Source organism: Miniopterus schreibersii (assembly GCF_964146895.1).
Source record: "Miniopterus schreibersii genome assembly, chromosome: 1".
In the NCBI taxonomy this organism is placed as follows: Eukaryota; Metazoa; Chordata; class Mammalia; order Chiroptera; family Miniopteridae; genus Miniopterus; species Miniopterus schreibersii.
The window spans coordinates 168,889,477-168,914,769 of record NC_138101.1 but is presented as its reverse complement, the minus strand read 5'-3'; the positions used below and the strand labels follow the sequence as shown (position 1 = coordinate 168,914,769).

Genomic DNA, 25,293 nt, shown 5'->3' with positions numbered 1-25,293 from the left:
TCTCCCAATATCCAGGATCCAGTCAAGGAACACATATTGCATTTAATTGAAATGTCTTCAATCTGGGATAGTTCCCAGACATTTTGTCTTTCATGACATTGAATTTTTTCAAGAATCCAGGTGAGTTGTTTGGCAGAACATTCCCAGATTTGGATGTTTGATTGTCCCCTCTTGATTAGCTGCCGGCTCGACATTTCTGGCAAGAACCCCATGAAGGTGGTGCTGTGTCCTCATGTGTCTCACCGAGGCCACTAGGCAAATTTGTCCATTCTTGGTGATGTTGTCTGATCACTTAGTTAAGGTTGTGGCTGCCAGAGTTCTCCATCATCAAAGTACCTTTTCCCCTTTTTAATTTGTAAATAATCTAGGGCATGATACTTTGAGACTGTATGAATATTCTCTCCCCCCAGAATCCTTCACCCAGTGTTTTCAGCATCCATTAATAATTCTTATCGGAATTAATTCTTACTATGGTGGCTGAAAAATGATGGTTTTGTATCATTCCTGTGTTTATTAATTGGCATTCTTCTACAAACAACAACCAAAAAAAGCTTTTCGCCCGGCCAGGCGTGGCTCAGCAGTTGAGCGTCGACCTAGGATCCAGGCGATCAGGGTTCGGTTCCCAGTCAGGGCACATGCCCGGGTTGCGGGCTCCATCCCCAGTCCAGGGGGTTGCAGGTGGCAGCCGATCAATGACTCTCTCATCATTGATGTTTCTATCTCTCTCTCCCTCTCTTTTCCTCTCTCTGAAGTCAATAAAGATATATTAAAAGAAAAAAAAAAAAGCTTGTCCTTCTCCCCTCCCACTTTTATTTAGTATAAATGTAGACTGGTAGATTCCTTTTTAATACAATGCGTTACTATCCATTACTGTTATTATTCATTTTGATGCTCAAGTTGTCCCAAATTTGATGAGGGGAGCCCCTTTAAGCAAAGCCTGTGTCCTTTTTGGCATGTCCCCTTCAGTTTTGAACACATTATAATGGTATTTAAAATGAAAGAAGGAGATGAAGAGAAATGTAGGAGGAGGAGGAACCATGAAGGACTGGACAAGAGGGTAGTCATGGTGACAATGGCAATTTTTTTTTCCAACTAAAACAGAGATCTCATTTTCAGCCAGAGCTTCCCGTTGTCCACCACTGATGCTCAGGCATGTTCAGAAGCCGTACGGACAGGCCTGGCAACAGTCCGTGTGCAAGGAAAGTCTTTGGGGTAAAACTCAAGATTTGTCCCCTAATGGGTTCAGAACTTTTGTTATTTAAAACAGGTTTTAAATAACCTGTTTTCAGAAGGGTGGAGAAAGGTAGACCTCGTCCTAAAGGAAGGGGTGGCCAACACAATTCACTGGGCCTTGGTAGTTAACGGAGAATGGGGTTTCTTAAGACGAAAGTGTGGGAGCTAGTATATGAATTCACTTCCAGGCAGTCCTGAACTGAGAGAGGCAGCTGAGATTATTGTAAAACTGTCATGAGTGGAAGCTCAAACAACACTGCCTTGGGACCCTTCCAGCAGGTGGTAACATAAAGGCAAGCGCGCCGCTCTTCCCTTTGGCAACAGAGTCCCCCCCCCCCGCCCCCCATGTAGCAGTGGTCTGCTCTGGCCTGGGGATCATGGGCACCTGGCATAACAGAGCAGACGCTGCAGGTGGAGGCTTCTTCAGTACCTGGAGACCGACCCCAGAAATACTTCAGGGGTAGAGAGGATGGACTATCTGGATAATTCTGCATGCACAGAAGAGGTGGAAGCCAAATTAATATACAAAATAGAGCTGCCTGGATGGTTAAACATGGAAATTGTAATTAACCCTGAAAACAAAGGCCCAGTGGGATTCTGCTATGTCCCAAGGTCAACCAGCTAGTTAGTGGTATTCATAGGGCTTGACTTCCTACTCCAACATTCTTTGCAGCTAGCAGAAGGAAAATGAAGAATTCTAGAAAAATGGAAAGAGAAGAAAATAAGCCACCATAGAGAAAAAAGCGGGGATGAAAATGACCTAGAAATAGCCATAGAATGATATGCATACAATAGCCAAGCAGGCCAGCTCAGGAGAACACCATGAAGAACATTCCTGAAGGGTCAGGAACATGCCTTCCTAGCTCTGCCTCAGATGAACAATGAACACGGTCTGAAAAGAAATGAAGTGGGAAGAATAAAGGAGAAACTGAACCTCAACAAACACAGAAATGATCCCGCAGCCAACAGAAGGCAAGAACAACAGCGAGAGAGTCCGTGCTTGGCCTTGGGTATCTTCCGCTCATGTGTTGGGCATTACCTGCTACCCAAACTATTCATGACAGACTCCGATGCCTTCATGGAAACGCTTCAGCCAAAGCCCGGCTTCAAACCTTGCTGAGAACGGCAGCCAGTCCCTAAAACAAACCTTTGCTCTTCTATTTTAAATCCCTGAGCATCATTTAGGAAAAAAAAACACAAAAAACACACTTTCTTTCCAAGACCAAGTTTGCTTCCATGCATTGTCTCCTGCCTCCCCCTAGCGACTGCACATGCGATGTACACTCAGAACCCTCGGGGCGGCTGGGGAACGGGGTGAATGGAAATAACGACGACGTCTCCTTATACTTGCGCGGCGTTCACGCGGGTGGCCGCTGTGTCCTGCCCACAGCCCTGCGGAACGCCGACAGCACTTTGGAGCCCGTTCATCAGGAATGGAGAAAGAGGACGACCTGGAGGTTGGAGTCAGACCTGCGTTTGAAGCCTGGTGCCGCGTGCATCCCTGTGTGACTTCCAGCCGATGGCCTAAAATCTGTCCCTCCTCTTCCATGGGTGTGAAATGGGGCTGAGGCTGCAAGAAGAGCCCGGTGAGTCCGAGCCCCGGCTGGGTGCCCGCAGAAACGTGAGGGACTTCTGCCCCTGCTCCTGCTGTCCACGCAGCTTGGACGAGGGCCCTGCGCTTCCTCAGCAGCCGCTTAGGGTTTTTGGCCCTGCCGGGAGGCATTTTTTTCTAGCATCTAACTGAAAAACAGGTCGCTATCACTCCTTAATCCTACTTCCTTCGGTTCAATTGTCCTCATCTTCCAGCTCTCTCTCCCGTTCGGCCTGGCTTGTGACCCGTTGTCCAGTCCGCTTCTAAAGCAGACCCTTGGCATTACAGGAGTCCTGTCCCACTGTCCCTCAGCTTTGGTTTCAAGGCCAGGGCCATGTGCAAGCCCACAGGACGCCCTCCCTGGGGTCCCTCCGTTCCTATGAAGGTCTCTGTCCACCCTGGAAACCCAGGGAGCTGAGCAGGACCAGAAGAGGGCGTTCAGGCCCGGCTTGCTCAGAAGGGATGCTCTTCCTCAGAGACGTTATCCCCTGTGGGTAAAGAGGAAGCAGCGGTTATGAGAAAGGGCAGAAAATCCACAGGGAGTTCCTTAAGACTCTAAATCAGGCCTATTATCACTAAGCAAGCTTATAAAGCACGCGAGCGTGTACGCGAGCACACACACACACACACACACACACACACACACAGACACAGGTTCAGAGCTATTACAGGCTCATGGCATCTGCTCGGGGGAGGTGGGAAGGAACTCCTGTAGTCAGCCACCAAAATTAGCCACAGCACCTGGACCCAGCAGATGTCAGGATGAAGAACAAGCAGTTTGTTCCTCAGCAAACACCTTCGACACAACAGGAGTCACCGGGCCGCCCTCATAACAGGCGCTGGCCTCTGTTTCCACTTCATGGAGGAGTCAAGAATCAAAGACTCCTCCAGGTGCCTTTGGAGATCTTACAAGAAAACAAATGGGAGGCCCTGGCCCATGTGGCTCAGTGGCTAGAGTGTTGGCCCACATACCAAAAGGTCTCAGGTTCAGTTCAAGGCCACATACCTGGTTTGCAGGTTCATTCCCAGCCCAGGTTGGGGCATGTGCAGAAGGCAATCAATCGATTCTCTCTCATCATTGATGTTTCTATCTCTCTCTCCCTCTCCCTTCCTCTCTCTGAAATCAATAAAAACATTTAAAAAAAAAAATTAAAAAAAATAACCATCACATGCAGGGTAAGGCCTTTCCTCTCTGAGCTGTAGCTCTCTCTCTCTGACTCCTCCACGTCATGCCCAAGATTTAGCCATAATAAAGGATTTGTACTCTGCTCTTTCTGGTGGTGAGTAAACTTCCAGACGGAGTATGAGTGGAAAAGCATCCCCAGCATCTAATACTCCCCAAATAAAGTTTTCTGAGCGGCAGTGTCGTGAGATACAGCAACACAGTGAAAAGGAAACAGCCAAATCTTAGTGGCCAGACCTGGTTTGAATTCTGGTTCTATCTCTTGGAAATGCTACTTCATCTCTTCAACGCTGTTTTCGCATCCTTAAAATGGTCATAATAATACCCCACTCTTGGCATAATATCTCATCTTTAAAATGGGCATCCTATCCCACTCTTGGCATAATAATATCTCATCCTTAAAATGGGCAATATTTCATAATAAATCAAGGAGGTAAAAGTAACATGTGTGAAAGACTTGACCCTGAGAGGCATGCAGCAAATGGGGCTTCTGTCATTCCCATGTGACCTCATAAAAGGTCCCGGATGCAGCAGCCAGAATATGATTTCTGCCCTGGCATTTCACCCTGCCTGACCACGTGGCACCCTCACAGCCTCTCCGCTAATGGTCCCCACACAGTGCCTCTTTCGCTATTCTTGCTGTTGGGCTTCATTGTCTCAGAACTTGCTAAGGCACAACCCTCCTGAGACTCCTGCTGTGTCCCAGAAGAGCTTACAATTCTGCCCATTAACAAATGAGCATCCTTGAGTCTTCATTTCTTACCCCAAGCCCCCTGGGACATGTTTAAAACAATAATCAAAGCAGCATAGCCAGTGGACTGTCTTGAATAAAACAGGCTGTCCCCAATTCCTCCTGAGCTCCCTGAGTTTCGGTCCCGTGTAAATAAAGTCTTTGTTTCCAGGGCACGAGACCGAGAGCATGCTCAGCACCCTAAAGACACTGCCGCCTGGCTCTTCCTCCCTGTGCCTCTTTCACTCCCCTCCCGCTCCGTTCCTTCTCATCCTCTTCTCTCATCAGCCTCCCGAGTTTCTTGCTTTCCTGCACCAACATTGATACGATACGATGGTGACAAATGATAACATGCATGCGACACTAGGTATGTGCCAGGTCTTGTTATAAGCAATTTACACGTGCGAAGTTACTTACTTTCCACTCCACACCTAAGAACTCTATCCCTACTTTTCATATGAGGTGACTAAGGCACCGGTGTGTCTGAGTAACTAACTCAAGAAAATAGAACTAGAGGACACCTACTGCTGCTTCGACCGCTACTGTGGTCCTGCTTACAAATGGAACACTCGAAATGTCCCTGTGAGGCTCAGGGACCACCGTGGGAGAGGTGAGCATGGGAGTTCGTAAGACTAGATAAGAGGAGCTCGGGGAGCACCGTGTGCAGACAAATCTGACTCCCTCTTACAGGCAGTCCTCCCTCTTGATTGAACCTGGACCCAACTGCCCTATTTCCCTCAAGGCTGAGGGATGAACAGAAAAGGGGGGACTTTGACCGAGGGAAAGGCTTCCTCTCCGATGGTCTTCAGGCTAATGGCTCCAGCTATAGACATGCTAATTAACTAGAGGAATTCTGCTTTAGGCTTGAGCAGCCACTTTGTCATGGAGGAGGTAGAGCTCGGATCAGCAGGGGTCAACCAGGAATAAAGGGGCTTAGAAATGTGCTTCACATTGGACCCTTTTGGGTGCCTGGCTGTCTACAGTCCCCACTCACCCTCCCTTCCCTTGATATATAAAATGCCTGAATTTTGAGCTTTCTTAAGATGGATTTGAGAATTAGTTCTCCCACCTTCTCCAGCTAGGCCTTCCCCATCAATAAACCTTCCCTTACTCCAAAACTAATGTATTGAATAATGGCCTTTCTTTTGAAGCACGGGGCACATGAAGTTTGTACCAGTGACAATTTTAGTAATCAAAGTAATTTTAAAATTTTGTATGCATCAAATCCAGAAATGCTCTAATTTGCAAATGAAATAAAACTCAGAAGGGTATATTAAGCTATTGTTGATAAGTTAGCTTAGCTTCTATATATCTGGGAAAGTTAAAAGATAATTGTTTTGACTGTAAATAAAATACTGGCCTTAAAATAATGCTGATTTTTTTTTAAAAATTAAATTTACAGAAAAGAAGTTGGCAAAATGTAACAAAATAAATCCAAAGAAAGTAAAAAGAATAAAAATGACAAAAACATAAGCAAATTAAACATGAAGATACAACAAAAAAGTGCTGAGTTGCCCAGTATATTAAAAAGTTTTGGGAAAAAACACACTAGATCAGTAGCTCTCAGATTATTGGTCTCAAAACTCCTTTCACTTTCTTTTTTTAATTGAAGTACCATCGACATACAATATTAGTTTCGGGTGTACAACATAGGATTTGACATTTATATACTTTATGAAATGATCGTCCTAAGTCTAGCACTAATCTGTCACCATTCAAAGTTATTACAATATTAACGACTATATTCCCTATGCGGCACATTGCATCCTTGTGACTTATTTTATAACTTGAAGTTTGTACCTTAGTAACCTTCACCTATTTCACCCATCCTTCCACCCCCTCCCCTCTGGCAATCACCAGACTGAGTCTGTATGTTTGTCTTCTAGAATCCAAATGAGTAAAATCATATGGTATTTGTCTTTCTCTAACTTATTTTCATTAGCATAACACCATCCAGGTCCATCCATGTTGTTACAAATGGCAAGATTTCATTCTTTTTTATGGCTAATATTCCCTTGTATATCCTTTACTTTTTTTAAACTGATTTTAGAGAGGGAGAGGGAGAGAAACATCAACGTGAGAGACATGAATCGTTTGCCTCCCATACGTCCCTCAACCGGGGATCAAACCCACAACCCAGGTATGTGTTCTGACCAGGAATCGAACCCCACTACCATTCAGTGTGTGGGATGATGCTCCAACCAACTGAGCCACACTGGCCAGGACTCCCTTATACTTTTAAAAGCTTTTGCCTTCATTATTTCTATCAATAGTCAATGTACTAGAAACTAAAACCAAGAAAAAATTTATATGTTCATTTCTTAATTTATTTTCAAATACCAACGGAATGAACGTTTTTGTGAAATATAACATTGTTTTCCAAATAAATTAACCAAAAAGATGTAGTGAGAAGATTGGCATTGCTTTCCATGTTTGCAAAGTTCTTTAATATCTGGCTTAATAGAAAACGGTTTCTGCATTCCATCTGTTACAGTAAGTTGTTTTGGTTGAAGTATATGAAGAAAAGCTGGCCTTGCAGATGAGTCATTGGAAAAGAGAGGAGTAGCTGTTTCAGATATTGTGGATATTCTTTGAGATTTCACCAAAACTCAACAAGTGGCAATTTCTTAAAGATAAACTGCAATATGGAATCCGAATCCCTATCAATGAACTTTTTGCACTGTGGTACATTAAAATTCATGAGTTTACAACTTGCTCTTTGAATGGATCTTTTACCCATGCCGGATTCTATAACTGTGTGCATTGAAATACTTGTTCACGGCGTTATCCAGATCTTCCAAATGTTAACACATTTCATTATACATACCCCAAAATAACTTTCATTAATATCACTTCCGATCTAATCAGAAAAGACATGCTTAAGTGAATCTGATATTGTCTTTACTGCAAGTAAATAGTGAAAATACAATAACTACTGACACAGTTTGGAACCACCGTTGTGATTATTGTTGAAGCACCAGTGATTTTATCCACATTGCTTTAGCACCATCAGGGAAAAAGGCAAATAATAGTATTGTGAGAGTAGTTTTGACATTGCTGACTCCTGTAACGGGGTCTTGGGGATGCTCAGGGCTGCAGACCATACTTTGAGAACCACTGAGGTTGACAATCCCTTGGGAAGTACAATCAGGAGAAAATGAGAAGACATGCTAACATCTGGAACCAATGAAGGTAAAGAGAACTATACAGTAATTTCTTAAATTATAAGACTACCCATATATAATTATGTGACTATATATATATATGAGTCTGAGTAAGTGAATCGAGCCAGAAAGCTTAAATTGGAAATTGGAATCTTGGTTCCTCTTAGTAGCAGTGAAACCTTGAACAACTTAATCACCCTCCCTGTCCCTCAGTTCCCTTAGCTATAAAGTGGAGATGATGCTAAAAACACTCCAAATAAATTCTGGTGAGGATTAAATTAATGTAAGTGCTTAAAAATGTCTGGCATGTGACAAGTTGTGTGATATGTTAGCTGTCTTACAGAATTCTGCCAATTCATATGAAATGGCCTGATTGAAAATGAAAACGTATGACAAAAACATGTGACAAAAGATGAGTCAAGAAGAAACAGAAACACCTATCAGCCAGCTGGTAGAACAGCCTGGACTTGGTCTCTTGTCCCCACCATGGTCTTCAACCACACTCTGCAGCACCGCCCTTGACTTGGGTTAATATGAACCCAGCCCAGCTTACTAACCCATCTCCCACCTCGAGTCTGCTCTTCAGCTCCTCCTTTGCCCTCTTCAGGGGAGCAGGTCAATGAAGCAGGTCAAGGGACAACTCTTTACTCAACTGAGGGCACAACTACAGCCCTTTCCTGATGGCCACTTCTTTTCCTATACATTCCATTAAGGAAGACCCCATGAGCAGCAGGTGCCCATATGCAGTCTGTCCCGGGATGCAAGACACATGGAAAATCTGGCCCCGGCTCAAATTATGGGTAATCCAGCTGCCCACTGGTGCCCATACTACCTCCTCTTGCTGCTGGGTGACCACCTGCAGGCCGCTCCAGCCTCATGCTTTAGCCCTATCCCCGGCCTGCAGGAAGCTGACTAGCCCTGCCCCACCAAACAAGGTCATAGCCTGTTTCCTAGGCATCCCCACTCCTCCCGTTCAGCTCTCTCCAATCTGTTCTGGGGGAGCAACTAGTCTGCCCCCAACTACACTGGCCATTCTCTCCTCCCTTTATGTTCTCCCCAATCTGAGAAATTTTCTTAGGGCTTCCTGCCTCAACTGGCTGCAATGGTGGCAAGGGGGGCCACTGGAGACCAAGGACACATGGCTCCCTCTTGGTTTTGATGCTCCCTTTCTCTCCCAGTGAACCATTTACATACACTGGAGAAAGGTGGGCAGTTGGAAATGATGAGAAGAGTAGGCTAGTGTGGCCTTTCATCATTCAGGGCAACTAAGAGGCTGGGGATACTTAATCTAGAGGGGAACGGGCTGTGCGAGGTCTTGGCATATCTGAGGAATAACCAAATGGGATCATGATAAGCTTTTGCTATTTGATTCTGCAGTAAGGAAGTAGGACAAATAGATGCAAGTAACAGGAACAGACTTTTAATATTTAATCACCATGAACAATTATGACTGTCCCTAACTGGAACAGGCAATGTTGCGAACTTCCTACCACTTGAGAGGCAAAAAGATGAGTACGTATTTGGCTGGGATGTTGAGGAAGGGGACACAAATAAGACACTGGACTGAGTCCTCCAAGTCTCTTGCAATTATTTTATTTTTAAAAAATTCCAACATAGAGGGAGGTTGAAAAATAATACGATTATACAATTCTTCTTAGGAACAAAGCTCTGAAGGGAGAGAAGAGTAGTAAGGAAAGGTAAAATAGAAGATAGGATTTCTGTTTTGTTTGTTTTTCAGGTGGCAAAGACATAAGAATCTTTACAGGCAATGTGAAGGAAAGAGAGAGAGAAGATGCTGATACAGCATTTGGCCTTCAGATCAATTTCCCAATGGTTCGCTGGAAGCAGCCAGGGCAGGCCTGGGGAAGCCCAAATCCCCAGGCAGACATCCCTGGCCATGTGCAGCCTCTTCACTTTATCTCTATATACCTTAGAAATACTATTAGATACGTATGCTGTGAGGTGAAAAGGTTGGGAGGCAGCACTCTAGATAATCCTCAAGCTATAAAAATAAATTTCACCCATTCATTTAAATATTTTAGCACAATTACTTAATAAGTATTAGGCACTTTCTCAGGGCTGGAGATAAAGCAAAGAACAAAGGAGATAATTCCTGCCCTTGTGGAGTTTACTCTCTGGTGGGGGGCTGGAGAGTGACCAAGTATATACGGAAAGATTATAAATATTATAGACAAAAACAGGTAGGGGGACAGGGAGGCAGGGGGATACCGGGTGACCAAGAAAGACCTGATAAGAAAGGTGACTTTAAACATCTCAAGATGGTGAGGGAGCAAGTCAAGACTAATCTCCAAGAAAAGAACGTTTTACGCAGAGAGAACAGAAACTGGAAAGGCCTCATGGTAAAAGCATGACTGAAACAGCAGGGAGGCCAGGCACTTTAAAGCTTCAACACTCAATGGCACAGATATTTGCCAGTGATTTTTTTAGCATCTGAAGGGCTCAGTTTTTCATCCAATTTTTTTTTAAAGAAGAAGTTTCAACAACAACAACAAAAGATAGTACATGGCCCTGGTCGGGTGGTTCAGCTGGTTGGAGCCTCCTCCAGTACACCGAAGGGTTTCGGGTTCAGTCCCCAGTCCGGGTGCGTTTGGGAGGCAACTGATTGATGTTTTTCTCACACATCAATGTTTCTCTCTTCCCCCCCCGTCTAAAAATCAATAAAAATATATCCTCAGGTGAGGATTTAAAAAAAAAAAGATAACACATGTACTGTAACACAGTGCCTGGCAAGTAGGCAACTAAAAAGTTAATTTTTATTACTTAAAAAAATAGTAATAGTAAAAATAAAGTAGAGCTCCTCAACCCTAAATATTTGCCTTGTTCTTTCTGTAGCCCACAGCTCTTCTGGACAATTATGTTACACAGAACCACAGAGAAGACCCAGAGTTCCTGCAGATATTACATTATTGTATAACAACAATACCTATCTCATCTTGTCTGAAGGTTGAAATTACAAATTGTGTTCTAAATTATGGTGGTCTGTAGTGCTAATAAAATCTGTTAAAGCTCAATGAAATTAGAACAAGTCTGAATAATAAGCATCCCTTTATTTGCTGACGCCATTACAAAAACCGATTACATTAGCAACAAAAAGTGTTTTCTTGAGTTGAAGTCAGAGGCAGTTACTCCCCAAAATGTTAAGTAAAACAGTGCACATCAGTATTAAAATGTTAAATTTTACATTGTCTTTACCACTTTTGATCTTCTGAACAATTTTATTGAGCAAAATAAGACAAAAGATTACATGTTTATTATATCTTCAGGAATGTAAAGGTCTAATTATTCAAACAGTTTTTATTATAAAACTAAACTCTGAAGGTGTCTACAGAGTTGGCTTTTTTTCTCTCTTTAAATCAGTAGTCTAATAAGGATTAGAAAAGACAAAATTCTGTTCAGTGTTTCTGACAAAGTAGAAAGGGTGAAAACATAAATAAGGCTTTAATTTGGCAAAATATAATACAACGCCTCCTGTTATCCTTGAATGAACAGTTTCCCAATTACTTCACTCTGTAAAAGATCAGAAATAAGTAAATTCATTTTAAAAACAAGAAACAAAAGGCAATCAGAAACATCTGTCAAGCACCGGAAGTACACAGTCCATTTGCTCTAGCACGGTCCTTTCAACTAGGATCAAAGCACTTAATATTAATGGTAATCCAAAACAAGAAAAAAAAATCTCAGAATTCAGAAGCTTTTGCATGGATTTTAAAATATGTGAGCCAAAACCTCAGACCAAACTGAGAGTAATGTAAGGATGTTAAAATTCTATTAAAAACATTTTAAGAGAACAACACTAAGAATCCATTTTTATTAGGTCTACTCAAGAGAACTGTAAAGCTATTAAGGTGAGTGAGGAGCATGGAAGAGAGAGGCTGAAATTTACAACTCTCCACCCATGACAGAGATTTCTGAGGTCATATGAAGCTGTCCAAGTCAGATAAAATGACTAAAGATACTAAACCTCAAAAGACTTTACCATATGCAGCATGTGAATTTTGACTGGATTTTGGTTTGGGAAAAATAAAAGATATTTTGGGTATAACTGAGGGAAGTTAAATATGGGTTTAATACTGGATGCTATTACAGAACTACTGTTTTATTTCTGGGGATGTGATATTGATACTGTGGATTTGTAAAGGAATGCCTTTGTTCTTAGGAGATGCATACTGAAGTGTTTAGGGATAAAATGTCAATATACCTGAAAATTACTTTCAAATGGTTTTGAAATCAACAAAACATATACAAACACAGGGAGAGATCAAGTAGTTGAGGTGTGTAAATGTACTATTCATTCAACCCTTCTTTGTGTGAAATTTTTCAAAGTAAAATGTTGAGGGAAAAAGCAGCAATTAGGAAGTTAAAAAGCAAAGTTATCAATGGCTATCATGTTCTCTAAAACAAGATTAACAGCTGATCAGAAAGTCTACAACAAACTATGGGATGCTATGTAAACATATTACAGAAAATGAAAACCTGATCCATACAATACTTAAGTGTAAAGTGTAGAAGTGAAAGCTAGTTTTTATCTGGAACATTAACTCTGTACTTCAACAGCACTACGAAAGAATTTTTTCTTTCAGAACAAGAGAGATTCTTTTAGCATCATAAAAGAATCTATTTGTCAATGGGAGTAGGGAGAGTACATACATACAAAACACACACACAAGACTTCACCTCAATTTTTTCTGAGTAACACTGAGAGCCTCGCCAATTCGCTATTAATAAACCAAATACGTACCAACTTTAGGCAAGAGTCAGAATTGATGAAGAAACACTAAGACGCTGGTAACAAAGGATTAGACCGAATGAGGAGAAAAAGAAGTGATAACAGGTATCTCTACAGTGCCTGAGTGAGGGAGAGCAAAAGCACTGACTGAGCGCAGGCCCTGGGCCCAGACCACCTTGATTTCAATCCCAGCTCACCCCGTTACCAGCTGTGTGACCTTCGGCAAGTTAAAGAACCAATTTTGAGTCTGTTGTAAAATGGTAATTAAATTAACAATACTGAGCCACCTACCTACCTACTGTGCTGGGTTGTTGTGAAGATTAAATGAATGACCAAGACTGCATGTTAGTCACACTTAGAGGCATACTCATGAAGTGTCAGCTATTAAAATTATTATCCTCCCTCCACAGGATTCCACAATCTGGTTTCAAGGTAAGGGAACCTGAGTGTTACGGTCTGAGAGTTTGTGTCCATCTAAATCACAGGTTGAGATTCTAACCCCCATGTAAATGGTATTTGGAAGTGGGGCCTTTGGAAGACTCCACTGTCATGAATGGGATCAGTGCCCATATGAACAGGACCCCAGGGACCTCCCATTCTGCCATGTGAGGACACAATGGGAAGATGGTCATCTTTAAAGCAGGAAGCAGGTTTCACCAGATACCGAATTTGCTGGCACCTAGACCTTGGACTCCCCAGCCTCCAGAACTGTGAGAAATAAATTACTATTTAAGCCACCCAATCTATGGGATTTTTGTTACAGTGGTCAAAGCAGATCAAAACACTGGGGTGATGAAGTTTTATGATATGGGCAGGTACACATAGAACACTAAGAAGGCAGGCAAATATGAAAATAAGGAAAAGTAGATATCTGGGAACAAAAAAAGTATACTATAAAATACTAGTGGTTGCCAGTCCAAAGCTACAAGCATTGATCTTAATTTTTAAAAAACGGGGATGACACCCTTCTTTTTGGGGGTGGGAAATAGGAGATGCATAGGAAGACTTCCAAAAAAAAAAAAAGGTTTTACAAATTAAGGGTATAAGATAAATACTCCTACCCCTAGAGAAATTCTAAGTACTGTGTGTTAGGATTTAGAAAACTAAATTACTGCATATCACCTCTGTCATTTTTGTCTTTTAAAAATAGCTTTTCCCTTACTGATAATGTATAGCATTATCTTAAACAATTCATATGCAAGTCTCTTGCTATCAAATATTTACTGATTAAAACTACATTCTGATGATTTAAAAATTTATATCTACAATTTAATCATCCAGTAGTCGTTTTTAAAAAGTTCACAAGCCCAGCTAGGCGTGGCTCAGCGGTTGAGCATCGACCTAGGATCCAGGAGATCGTGGTTCGATTCCTGGTCAGGGCACATGCCTGGGTTGCGGGCTTGATCCCCAGTCAGGGGCCATGCAGGAGGCAGCCAATCAATGGCTCTCTCATCATTGATGTTTCTATCTCTCTCCTCTCCCTCTACCTTCCTCTCTCTCTGAAATCAATAAAGATATATTTAAAAAATAATAATAATAAAAAATAAAAGTTCACAAAAGGGATACTATATTTAGCAAATATGATGGCGGAAATTAAAAACCTAAGAGTCACACAAACATTTAATGAAGAGCTGTGAGGCTCAAGCCGGTTTGCGCAATGCTTAGAACGCTGGCCTGTGAACTGAAGGGTCCCAGGTTCGATTCCAGCCAAGGGCATATGCCTCAGTTGCAGGCTTGATCCCTGGTTGGGGCTTGTGCGGGTGACAATCAATCAATGTGTCTCTCTCACATCGATATTTCTCTTTCTCCCCCTTCTACTCTCTGAAAAGCAATGGAAAAAATATTCTCAGGTGAGGATTAAAAAAAAAAAAAAAAAGCTGCGGGAACCAAGGGATCCTTAAAGAGGAGTTACCTTTGTCAGTCCTGGGTAGAACGTAGGGAAGGAGGTTCTCAAGTGCCTGGTGGGCCCCCAACTTCATAAAACCCATCCTATCCTTCATGATTACTACTCATGCTCCACCACTCTTCCACTTTCCAGATGTGGGCTTATGCTCATCAACTGACAAAAAAATGCTGAGTTATCACTCACGGGAGCTGCCTGCCAAGCAGTTCAGTTTTAGCTGTGTTGCTAGAGTATATATATTTATTTAACAAGTTACTACAATTTTATAAATCAGGATGAAAAAATTTTGAAAAATGAAAGTGTTATTACCAATGATCAGTATAAGTGTCAAATTTAACATGATTAAGGAAAATGTGGAAAAGGGAAAGTCAAAGATGGTTCACAAGACTTAGTAGGAGCAACCCATGTGCTTGGGAAAAAAATAAAATATGAAAGAACACCTTTGAGATGCGGGAGAGATACTACTGATGAGGTCTAAAGACAAGGGTAATAGCTAGCTGATCTCATAATTTTTTAAGCTCTCAGAAATGAGCCCTTCCCTTATAATGCAAAGGCCTATGACTGACTTCAGCATATTTAGCATATTTCATAACTATTTGCAGTATCTTACATGCAAAAGAAGGGCCTGTATTATATCTAGCAATTAGGAAATCACTAATGACCTCAGCAAAAAAAAAAGTTTCATTGGAAAGGCAAGGAGAAGCCATTCTAAAGTAGACGAACAAGTTAGTATCAAGAAGTAGATGTTATGAGAATAGTTTCTTATTTTAAGAATCTCTGTTAAACAGTGAAGTAAAAAAAGAAAAAAAGGGGGGGCAGTAACCTAAAGGAAGTGCATGGTTAAAATAAGACATCTGAGCATGTTTTCAAGATGAACAGAAGGAGCACGTGGAGAAGAAGAGAGTGGGGGGAACCCAGGGGAAGGCTTTCCCTGTGAAGCAGGAAGCAAGGTCCTTCCTTATGTGGGGAAGGTGATGTGGCAGAAGTGTAACCCTAGGCAACTGAGAGGTCAGCTTGCTCAGGCTAAGACTTCGGTATAATTATTTTTGCTGACAGGTAAAGAGCTGGGTTTATTTGGAAAATCTTTTGTTGTTAATCCTCACCTCAGAATATCGTTTCCATTGCTTTTCGGGGGGAGGAGGGAGAGAAACATCGATGTGATCTCACATCGACTGGTTGCCTCCTGCACACCCCCCGACCAGGATTCGAACCCAGGACCCTTAGGTGTGCAGGCTGACGCTCTAACCACTCAACCACACTGGCCAGGGCTGGAAAGTCTTCCTAAAGGTAAATGACCTAAAATAGCATTTTAAAGGAGAACATATGATAAGGCAGGCCAGAGGATAATCATTCTATAAATGTGAGTCAGGCCTTGGTCGGGTGGCTCAATTGGTTGGAGCATTACCCCATACACGAAAAGAATGTGGGTTTGATTCCCGGTCAGGGCCCATGCCCAGGTTGCACGTTCGATCCCTGGTGGGGTATGTATGGGAAGGCAACCAATAGATGTTTCTGTCTCATGTTAATGTCTCTCTGTCTCTCTCTCTCTCCCTTCCCCTCTCTCTAAAAGCAATAAGCAGGTCCTTGGGTGAGTATTTTTTTTAAAAAAAGATGAGCCAGCATGCCCCTGTAATAAAAATGGTGGTCCATTCCAGCTTTTCCAGAACACCTGACTTACCCTGAGGCCCCATATAGACTTAAGAGTCTTAAGTATGGGTTCTGAAAGGGACAATTCAGTGATAAGTTGCCCCTTGGTGTTGCACAGGCCACACCACTGATCTCCAGGATACCACGATTATTTTAGAATAGCTTTGGAAGAAGAGTATCTGAAGTATTCAGTGCATACTAGAATATCCTAATTACCCAAGGCAGTATGACTTAAGCCATTCTTAAAACAGGTAAAACCCAGGAATCAACCAACCAATTAAGCTTATTCACCAGCTGAAACACAGGTCATTTTTTAAATATATATGTTTTAAATTTATCTTTAATTATAGTTGATGTACAGTATTATATTAGTTTCAGGTATACAACAGTTATTCAACCTTTATATACCTTACAAAGCAATCACCACAGTAAGTCTAACAACCATCTGTCACCACACACAGTTGTTATATGACCAACCTTATTCTCTAGGCCATACATTACATCCCTGAAAGTCATCTTTAAGTGCCAACAAACCTGAGCTTTCCAAGGTAATGTGGGTAATAAAATTTCTTAACATGGTTTGGTTAGTAATGGGTTTATTTATCTTCGATTAAGACCGTCACTTCAGAAATTTTAAAAATCAATTTGTTTAGCTATAAGCAAGTAAGCAAACAAAAAACCCAGCATCCAATTTAAAGAAATTGTGATGACCTGATTTTCAGTTCAGAATATTAACTTAGTAAAAACATTACAGTCACTTCATTTTACCAAGTCATTTAAAAAAAAAAATTGCACAGATAACTTTACCAGAACTTAGATCAGGATAAACTAAAGAAGGAGTTGCAGACACTATGGCAATGAGCAAAACCTAGGTAAACAAGTTACAACACTGTCTGTTTTGTGCAGAGGTCAAAGGGTTTTTTCCCTCCCTCCAAGCTATAAGACCAAAATATGTACAAAATGGAAATAAAACTCCAAAAAAGTTAGAGCTGTCACCTGGAGGTTCTGAAAGAGATAAAGAGGAAATACTTCCACCAGGGCAATAATAGCTCCTGTATTTATGATAAACACACACTACACATATATTCACATAGAGACACTACGTCAATTACCCAGAGATAAACAGTAATACTTCAGTTATTCTTACCTACTACTGGGCAGTGTTCTTTCTCCTTTGTGAGCTGTTGGTTTACTGCCTGAAGCAACTGTTGTAACTGTGCTACAGTCTGAATTAGACTTACAGACACTGTCTCCTTCTCAGAAGACTCCTTAAAAAAGGACGGAAGTAGTGAAAAACTCCAAATATAAGAAAAGGGCATTTGCAACCAAAAACAAAATTTTTGCTTTAAATACAACATGGAAAAATCTGGAAAATGGCATGAAAATCAACAATAAAAACCACATAGAGAAAGTGTGTTTGCTACGTAGTGATATAAATTAGTTTACACCAAAAAAAGCTGTCATAAATGATGTCACTGGGCCACAAAGGGAAAAACCTAGAATCTATGAATATCAGATATGAATTTATTTCTTAGCTCAGAAAAAAAAAATTGCAGGGCACCAAAGAAAAGAACATTCATAACAATAAAAATAACAGTAAACATATATTAAGCTCTTCCTGAGTGCTAAGCACTGTTGTGTTACCAACTATTTTAAGTGTTTTATACAGTATCTCATTTATTCCTTTCAACAATCCTACAATATAGGTACTATTCTAAATACCTTTTACAAATGGTGCAACTAAACCACAGAGAGGCTAAGGAATTTTCCCGAAGTCTCATAACTACTAAGTAGCAGGACCAAGAATCTGACACAGACAGTCTAAGAGTCTATACTCTTAAGCAGTATACCACAATACCTCCCAACACAAACCTTAAACTTAACATAGTATCTCACTGAGCTAAAGTGAAAACAAACATTAATAAAAACATTACATTTCAGAGATAGGATATCAGTTAAGAAAGCAGCGTAACTGATGGGAGCACATTACACAAAGGCTTTTTCTTTTTATCCTCACCTGAGGATATGTGTCTTAAGTTGATTTTAGAGAGAGGAAGGGAAAGGGGGGGGAGGGGGGAGGAGGGAGGGAGAAGGGGGAGGGGGAGGGGGAGGGGGAGGGGGAGAGGGAGAGGGAGAGGGAGAGGGAGAGGGAGAGGGAGAGGGAGAGGGAGAGGGAGAGGGAGAGGGAGAGGGAGAGGGAGAGAAAAGAAAAAGAAAAGAAAAGAAAAGAAAAGAAAAGAAAAGAAAAGAAAAGAAAAGAAAAGAAAAGAAAAGAAAAGAAAAGAAAAGAGAAAAGAAAAGAAAAGAAAAGAAAAGGAGAAACTTCTATCATTTGCCTCTAGTGTATGGGCCCTGACTGGGAATCAAACCTGCAACCTTTTGGTGTAAGGGAAAACGGTCTAACCAACTAAGCCACCCGGCCAGGACTACAAAAACATTTTTTAAGCCATAGATGGATCTTGTACATGTTTTATTCTTCACATAATTTATAGGCAATTAGCCAAGAGATCTAAAGTTAAAGAAAATGCATACCGTTTCTGGGGAAACGTCACTATTCTCAATAACAGTAGTGTCTCCAGCAGCTTTTACTATTTTTGACTGGATAAGGTCCAGTGACTGTTGAGCCTGTAAGGAAAGCAATATGGTAGCTTCCACATACTACATCTGATAAACATATACAAGAAAAAAAATGAGTGATTTTCTCACATCTTTTGTACAAGAATAAAGCTCTTCTAAAAAAACAATGTAAAGCCAACCTATTCAGTTTTTTTCTCCAAAATGAAAACAGCTTCCTCCCCAACCAGATCATAAAAACACATGGCTCACTGTTTTAAAAGGTTCAAACAATACAGTTGATATTTAGGTTAACATTAGTCTAGGTCAGGGGTCAGCCAAGTCTGGCCAAAGCCTATTATTGTTCAGCTCACAAGCTAAGAATGGCATTCACATTTTTAAAAGGTTATATTAAACAAATAAACAAAGAACAGTATGTGAGAGAAATCATACGTGGCCCATAAATCCTAAAATAGTTTGTGGTTTTGCTGACCCTTGGGCTAGATCTCTCTTGTATCCATACAAGGGCAACTAGTAAATTGGCACACACACAAAAATTATATAAATGGTCTTTAACATACATGCTGTTTTATATTTGCTTGTTTTACTTTCTTCCTTTCAATAAATATTTATTGCATTTCCAATGAAGTGTTACACAGTCTTTCTATAGAGATATGAGGCACACCACTGTCACCTACTATTGCCCTTGTAGCCATCATAAATAACATGGAATATCCAATATCTTTAAGTGCCTGTTTAATAACCTTAAAGTACATTATGAGACACTAAATTGGTAGGCTAAAACTGCAGGTATTATATATTTAATCCAAGTCAAAAATTAAAATCACATATCAAAGTAAATTAGACTGCTGAGCCTTGAAAATGTATCATGTACCTAAGTTTTGAGCTCCAAAACATACTTAAGTTCACATACACCAAAATAATCTGAAGCAATCCTGGATTCCTAAACTTTTGCATAAGATCATACAGGATCAACAAAAACATTTCTTTCAACTTTTAAAAAAGTGATGTATTTGCTTTGATAATGACTAAATGTCCCTTGAACACAATCATAGCTCTAAAGCTGCTTTGATAATAGGCACATGTGAATTACACTTTGAAAAATATCTCAAAATTACAAATAACTTGTCAACCTAATGCAGAGAATAAAAGAAGTAATCCTAGAAGCAGCCTATTTATATGAGATTAAGAAAAATTTATTTCTACGAAAAAATAAATGAAAGGAACAAACTTCTGAAACATCAGAGGTCTATATACATCATTTAGATCCATGAAGTTAAACAACTACATAAGCTAATCTCCCCAAAAATATATGGATGTAAACAAATTTTTAAAAAATAACTTCAAATAAATTTAAAGTTCATTCTATACTTTATAAAGCAATTAATCACACAAATGTGATGAAATGATGAAGCAAATTAAGGATGGAAAAACAAGCTTAAAAGTTCAGTTTCAAAAACTGTGTAACAAATAGTTTAAATTTATAAACAAATTGATATAATAATGTAAAAAATAAATGCAGAATTAGCATTATGTTTGCTTAAGATTCACAACATTGCATGATGCTATAACATCTTCTGGACAAGCAGTGTCTTACCTTATGCAAGTCACCAGCTACCTTCTGTCTTTCATTTTGTTCAGTTTTAAGTTTTGTGCGTGTTTCATTTAACTGTGTTTTTACCTGTAAAAACAAAGGAACACCATAATTAACTTTATTTTCATCCTTCTTTGATTATGCTTAGACTTCTAGGACTGAAGAATGAATGAGAAAGAACAGTATATCTAACAGTTGTTACGCACAATGATTAGCCAATATGCTGCACCGGATGTATAGGAAAGCTAAGCAGTGGAGGCTCCCACCTGTAAAGCTAAAAGTAAGAAAAACTATAGAAACAAACTAGAGTTTAGAGTAGAAAACTGCTTAAAACCATCAAATTCTAGTCAAGTGTGTTTAAGAAGTATTACTATTCACTATTCTTAAAGTAGTTCATTCATATTTAAATTATTCCAAATTAAAAGGCAATTAGTTGGAAATTTTACTAGTTTCTAAAGACTATTACAGTTAAGAAAAGTCAATTGTGTCATATTTTAAAGACACTGGAGAGATTACAAATCCAGTAAAATGAAAACTTCAAAACTGTAAATGCTGCTCATCCTGTAAGAGGCCACTGAAGAGGTCAGGGCAAGACCACGATGGCCTGATACCAACAAGTCAAGTCTTAAGACATACTTCTCAATAACCAACTTGTCAAAGCAGTAGTAAAGCTCTATAAAAGTCTAGTGCCAATATAGAATGCCTCCAGTCTTGATAACTGTTCTGATTAAATATGAATAAGGGAAATGGACTACACTGACAAAAAAAATAACTTTCTTATTTAAACTCACCAAGGTAACTGACTTAGCCTCCCACCCATAGACATGACATTCCAAACAGGTCTAGAGACCCAAAAGGGGGAAATACAAGATGCTGACCTTTGAAACTGGAGGGAAAATTAGTGGGGGACACTAATTTGGAAATTTTATTTTTAGAACTCTGTTTAAATACCTAATGTCTTCAGTTTTTGCTCCTTTACTTAGCTCTGATTTAATACACCAGAGAGGTTATTCCTTTGACACAATGTATGTATAGGCAAACCAAATTATTTTAATTTATCTTAAAATGTGGCAACAGTTTTCCTGAGCAAACAAACAGAAAAACTAAAATTAAGATTACAAATTCAATGCAAAAAAACCCCATTCAAAATGGCCTCTTGAAAGAAGCTGAGGAGCAAAAAATACAAAGAAAGCATCAGACTGAATAAAGACCATAATTACATTTGATGCCACTGTTGGAGCCAGCCACCAAGCACCAAAGTTAAAAGCAGTATCTCCAACTGGAATTTGGAGAAATTTTCTAAAAACACGTTATAGAGTAAGGTTAAAGCTGTGGCATAACACAGTCCTGATCTGTACAATGTATAGTGAACATATGTATAAAACTAGTCTTATTTGCAGTGGGAACGATCCAATTAAGGTAAAATGAAGGTAAATAAAAATTTTATTTAAGAAATAAAGAGGTTATTGGGGGTGTGTGTGTGTGTGTGTGTGTGTGTGTGTGTGTGTGTACACGTAGGGGCTCTATGTGTACATTCCATAGAGCCCTGTTCTTAAAACTGATTCCCATAAATTACTACCATAACACAGAAGACCAACCACAAATGAATGAATTAAGAAGTTTTCTTTGGTGCATATAGCAGTACTAATAAGAAAATTCCAGGATTAACTTGAGGTAAGGAGAAAACTTTCTGTAATCTTCCTAGAGTTTATTCAGGTACTTTAAAAAAATCTAATCACATGTTACAAAATTTTTAAGTCACAGAAAGACATAACAATTGTTTTTAAAACATACTATAAGATAGTCATATTTATCTAACAACTAAGCCTGTGACAATCAGTACAAATTTCCAGAAATTTAAGAATGGGAGTACTCTATGTCTTTATAGACATTTAGCTAACTTTAGTTAAATCTTTAAGTCTATGACTTTATGATTACTATGCCCTAAATGATATGTTGATGATAAAGAATTTCACAAGCTTTTTGTTATTTATAATCTATAGAAAGACCAGTTAAAGTAAGAAGCTGGATTGGATTATTGCCCTTGAATAAAGAACTCTGATGCATCCTCAACCTTTAAAACTCTCCTTCCAAGTTAAAAAATAAGAGGTCTAGTTAATTATGGTAACTGAAAAGAAAATCTTCACAACTCAGTCTTTATCAGCTTGTTTCATTTCTTTATTCATAATGCTGTTCAAGAAGTTAGGTTTTATAAAACACAGAAAATTTTTCTGAGAAAGAGTTGCAAGCCAAACATGCCATTGTTAGGAGCTAAGAAAAGAAGGATCATCTTAGGAATCAAGAAAAGAAAAATCATCTTAGGAGTCATCAGAATATGAAGATTATCTTAAACTTACAAAAAATGCCAAGCTAAAGATGTTAGCAAGGAGAAGTTTGGATGATTTCTCCACGTGTCAACACAAGTGTTTTCAGAGCCTACTTGATACCCAGTGGAGAACAAGCTTCTTACCAAATTTAGCTCTTCATTCTGTCTTACTGCTTCAGAATATGAATCATCAAGTTTTTTCTGCAATTCAGTCAACAGATCTTTCAGCTGCAATGAAGTTTAGAGTTTAAGATTGATCTCCTTATGGTAGCCCATGTTATGTATGCTACTTGGATGCTCTGCCACAAACAACTTATATTGAATTATTTTTATCACTGTTATAAACTTAATTTAAATTGAGAAGCAAGGTTGAAAAAATTCTACTATAAGTACCTCTCTGACTTCTGTGACATAGGTAGATCGTTCAATTTCTGCCTTCTCTAGTTCCATTTCCAAATTCTCTCGTTCTCTTCTCAGCTAGCAATGCAACAAAGAAGGAAAAGTTAACAAACACATTAAAGATTTCCTTTCATGATGCTTCCCCACAACAGAGAGTTATGGCACTTACGAATATAAAATTACTGTATTATCATCTCAAAAACTACAAAGATATTCTTAAATGCATAACTGCATCAGTGCATTAAAGAAGTCTTAAAACACAGATCTTAAGAAAACCCTTAATGCTAAAAATGAGTCTGTAGGTTACAAGTCAAACAGTGAAATATCATACATTTTCAATATCTTTATTTTCTCTTCTTAATCGCTCTAGCTCTTGTTCCAAAGATATGAATGACAACTGCATCTGAAATGAGAAACAATTATTTAGCCAAGTAAACCACCAAGGATATAGAGGTTTCTATCCTCTAGAATTTTAATCCATTAGACACTTCAGAGGTCTTGAAATGCATCTCATTTAAAGCCATACTGAATTTTAAAAGACCTTAAAAATGAGAGCATCAACCTGATTTAAATTGCAGTCAAAATCCACCCCATTTGTATGCCATTATATTAGTCCTTGCTAGAAGTGCTTAAATTTTTAAACATTTAACTGATAACTGGCGGTATTTAGTCCCCAAATGCATTAACATAGAATATCATCAGCATCCCTAAATTCTGCACAGGCTGGCTCAGGAAAACAAGCGAGCAATAGATGGCCCTCTTTACTACACCCAAGTAAAAGGAAGAAAAATTAAGACTACAAAAAACATTCAGGTTCATAAAGAAAAAAAAGACTTAACTTTTTCTTGAATACTGTATCATGAGTAACAATACAGTGTTTTAAAAGTCATTTTGAGCCCCTGTTTGGCTCAGTGGTTAGAGTGTTGGCCTGCAGACTGAAAGGTTCCAATTTCGATTCCAGCCAAGGGCATGCACCTTGGTTGCATGCTAGATCCTAGCCCCGGTTGGGGTACATGCAGGAGGCAACCAATCGACATCAATGTTTCTCCCCACCCCCCATTCTCTCTCTGAAAAGCAACGGCCCCGCTGGGTGTGGCTCAGCGGTTGAGTGTCGACCTAGGATCCAGGCGATCAAGGTTTGATTCCCAGTCAGGGCACATGCCCAGGTTGTGGGCTCTATCCCCAGTCCGAGGCATGCAGGAGGCAGCTGATCAATGACTCTCTCATCACTGATGTTTCTCTCTCTCTCCCTCTCCTTTCTTCTCTCTGAAATCAATAAAGATATATTTTTTTAAAAAAAAGAAAAAATATAAAAGCAACAGAAAAAATATCCTCAGGTAAGGATTAAAAAAAAAAATTAAAGTCATTTTGAACTCCAAATTCTTTATCTCTTGTAATCACACAGTAGCTCTGTAACTTCCAAAACACTTTCCATTCTTTACCATTATCCTTTAGTTGTACTCTAAACCAGTGATTCTCAATCTTGGGTGGGAATCATAATCACTTGAGGGACTTTTTAAAACACAGACTGCCAGCCCCACAAAATTTCAGATGCAGTAAGTCTTGGGTGAGACCCAAGAATGCATTTCTAACAAGTTCCCAGGTGCTGCTGCTGCTGCTGCTATTCCAGGGCCCACACTTTGAGAATCACTGCTCTAAGCGCTTCCTTTTTAAATACAATACCTGTTTAATAGTCTTTTGTGATTCATCAACCTTAACTTTCCATTTATTTTCTTCTTGCTCCACACTTCTCTGTAGCTTCTGGAGAATACCTTCCTATGGACAAAAGTACACTTTGTTTTGAAAAATTCATGTTCTAATGTTAAAAAACTGTTTAAGCCACTAAGGAATAAGTTAATGATTTTTAAATGAAACCAAAATGTAGATTAAAAATCATTTCCTACTGTTTCTGCAAGGACGGATTTATATTTTTCACACTCTAGCTGTAACAATGTGTGCATTTCATCAGCTTCTTTCAACTTGTGCTCTAGAACCTGCAAAGAATGACATACAAAAAAATTCTCTAGTTTTACCAGAATGCTTTGTGCTTCAAACTTGTTTCGGTACTTACTGGTATATTATGACAAATGGTTTCTGTTTTATAATGAAACACTACATTTCAACCTTCTTAAGGAGCTATAAAAAAGTGCAATCAGCCTGGCCAGGCATGGCTCAGCTGTTAGTATTGACCCAGGATCCAGG

The 25,293-nt window shown here is 39.6% G+C and overlaps 1 protein-coding gene across 7 annotated transcripts in view; it reads right to left on the bottom strand.

The window, feature by feature from the left end:
• Nucleotides 1-10,948: 10,948 nt before the first annotated feature.
• KTN1 (kinectin 1) overlaps nucleotides 10,949-25,293 on the bottom strand; it is a 96,255-nt gene continuing 81,910 nt past the window's right edge. For 2 of the 7 annotated variants that reach the window (XM_081150879.1, XM_081150881.1), the window contains 9 exons: nucleotides 24,996-25,085; nucleotides 24,775-24,867; nucleotides 23,423-23,494; nucleotides 23,086-23,169; nucleotides 22,837-22,920; nucleotides 20,370-20,453; nucleotides 18,731-18,823; nucleotides 17,346-17,466; nucleotides 10,949-11,429 (listed from right to left, as the gene is read on the bottom strand). In XM_081150879.1, coding sequence (XP_081007005.1) covers nucleotides 11,425-11,429; nucleotides 17,346-17,466; nucleotides 18,731-18,823; nucleotides 20,370-20,453; nucleotides 22,837-22,920; nucleotides 23,086-23,169; nucleotides 23,423-23,494; nucleotides 24,775-24,867; nucleotides 24,996-25,085 — 726 coding nt within the window. In that variant the 3' untranslated portion in view covers nucleotides 10,949-11,424. The remainder of the gene's footprint in view (nucleotides 11,430-17,345; nucleotides 17,467-18,730; nucleotides 18,824-20,369; nucleotides 20,454-22,836; nucleotides 22,921-23,085; nucleotides 23,170-23,422; nucleotides 23,495-24,774; nucleotides 24,868-24,995; nucleotides 25,086-25,293) is intronic. The other 5 variants (XM_081150882.1, XM_081150880.1, XM_081150883.1 and 2 more) reach the window with 3 other exon arrangements.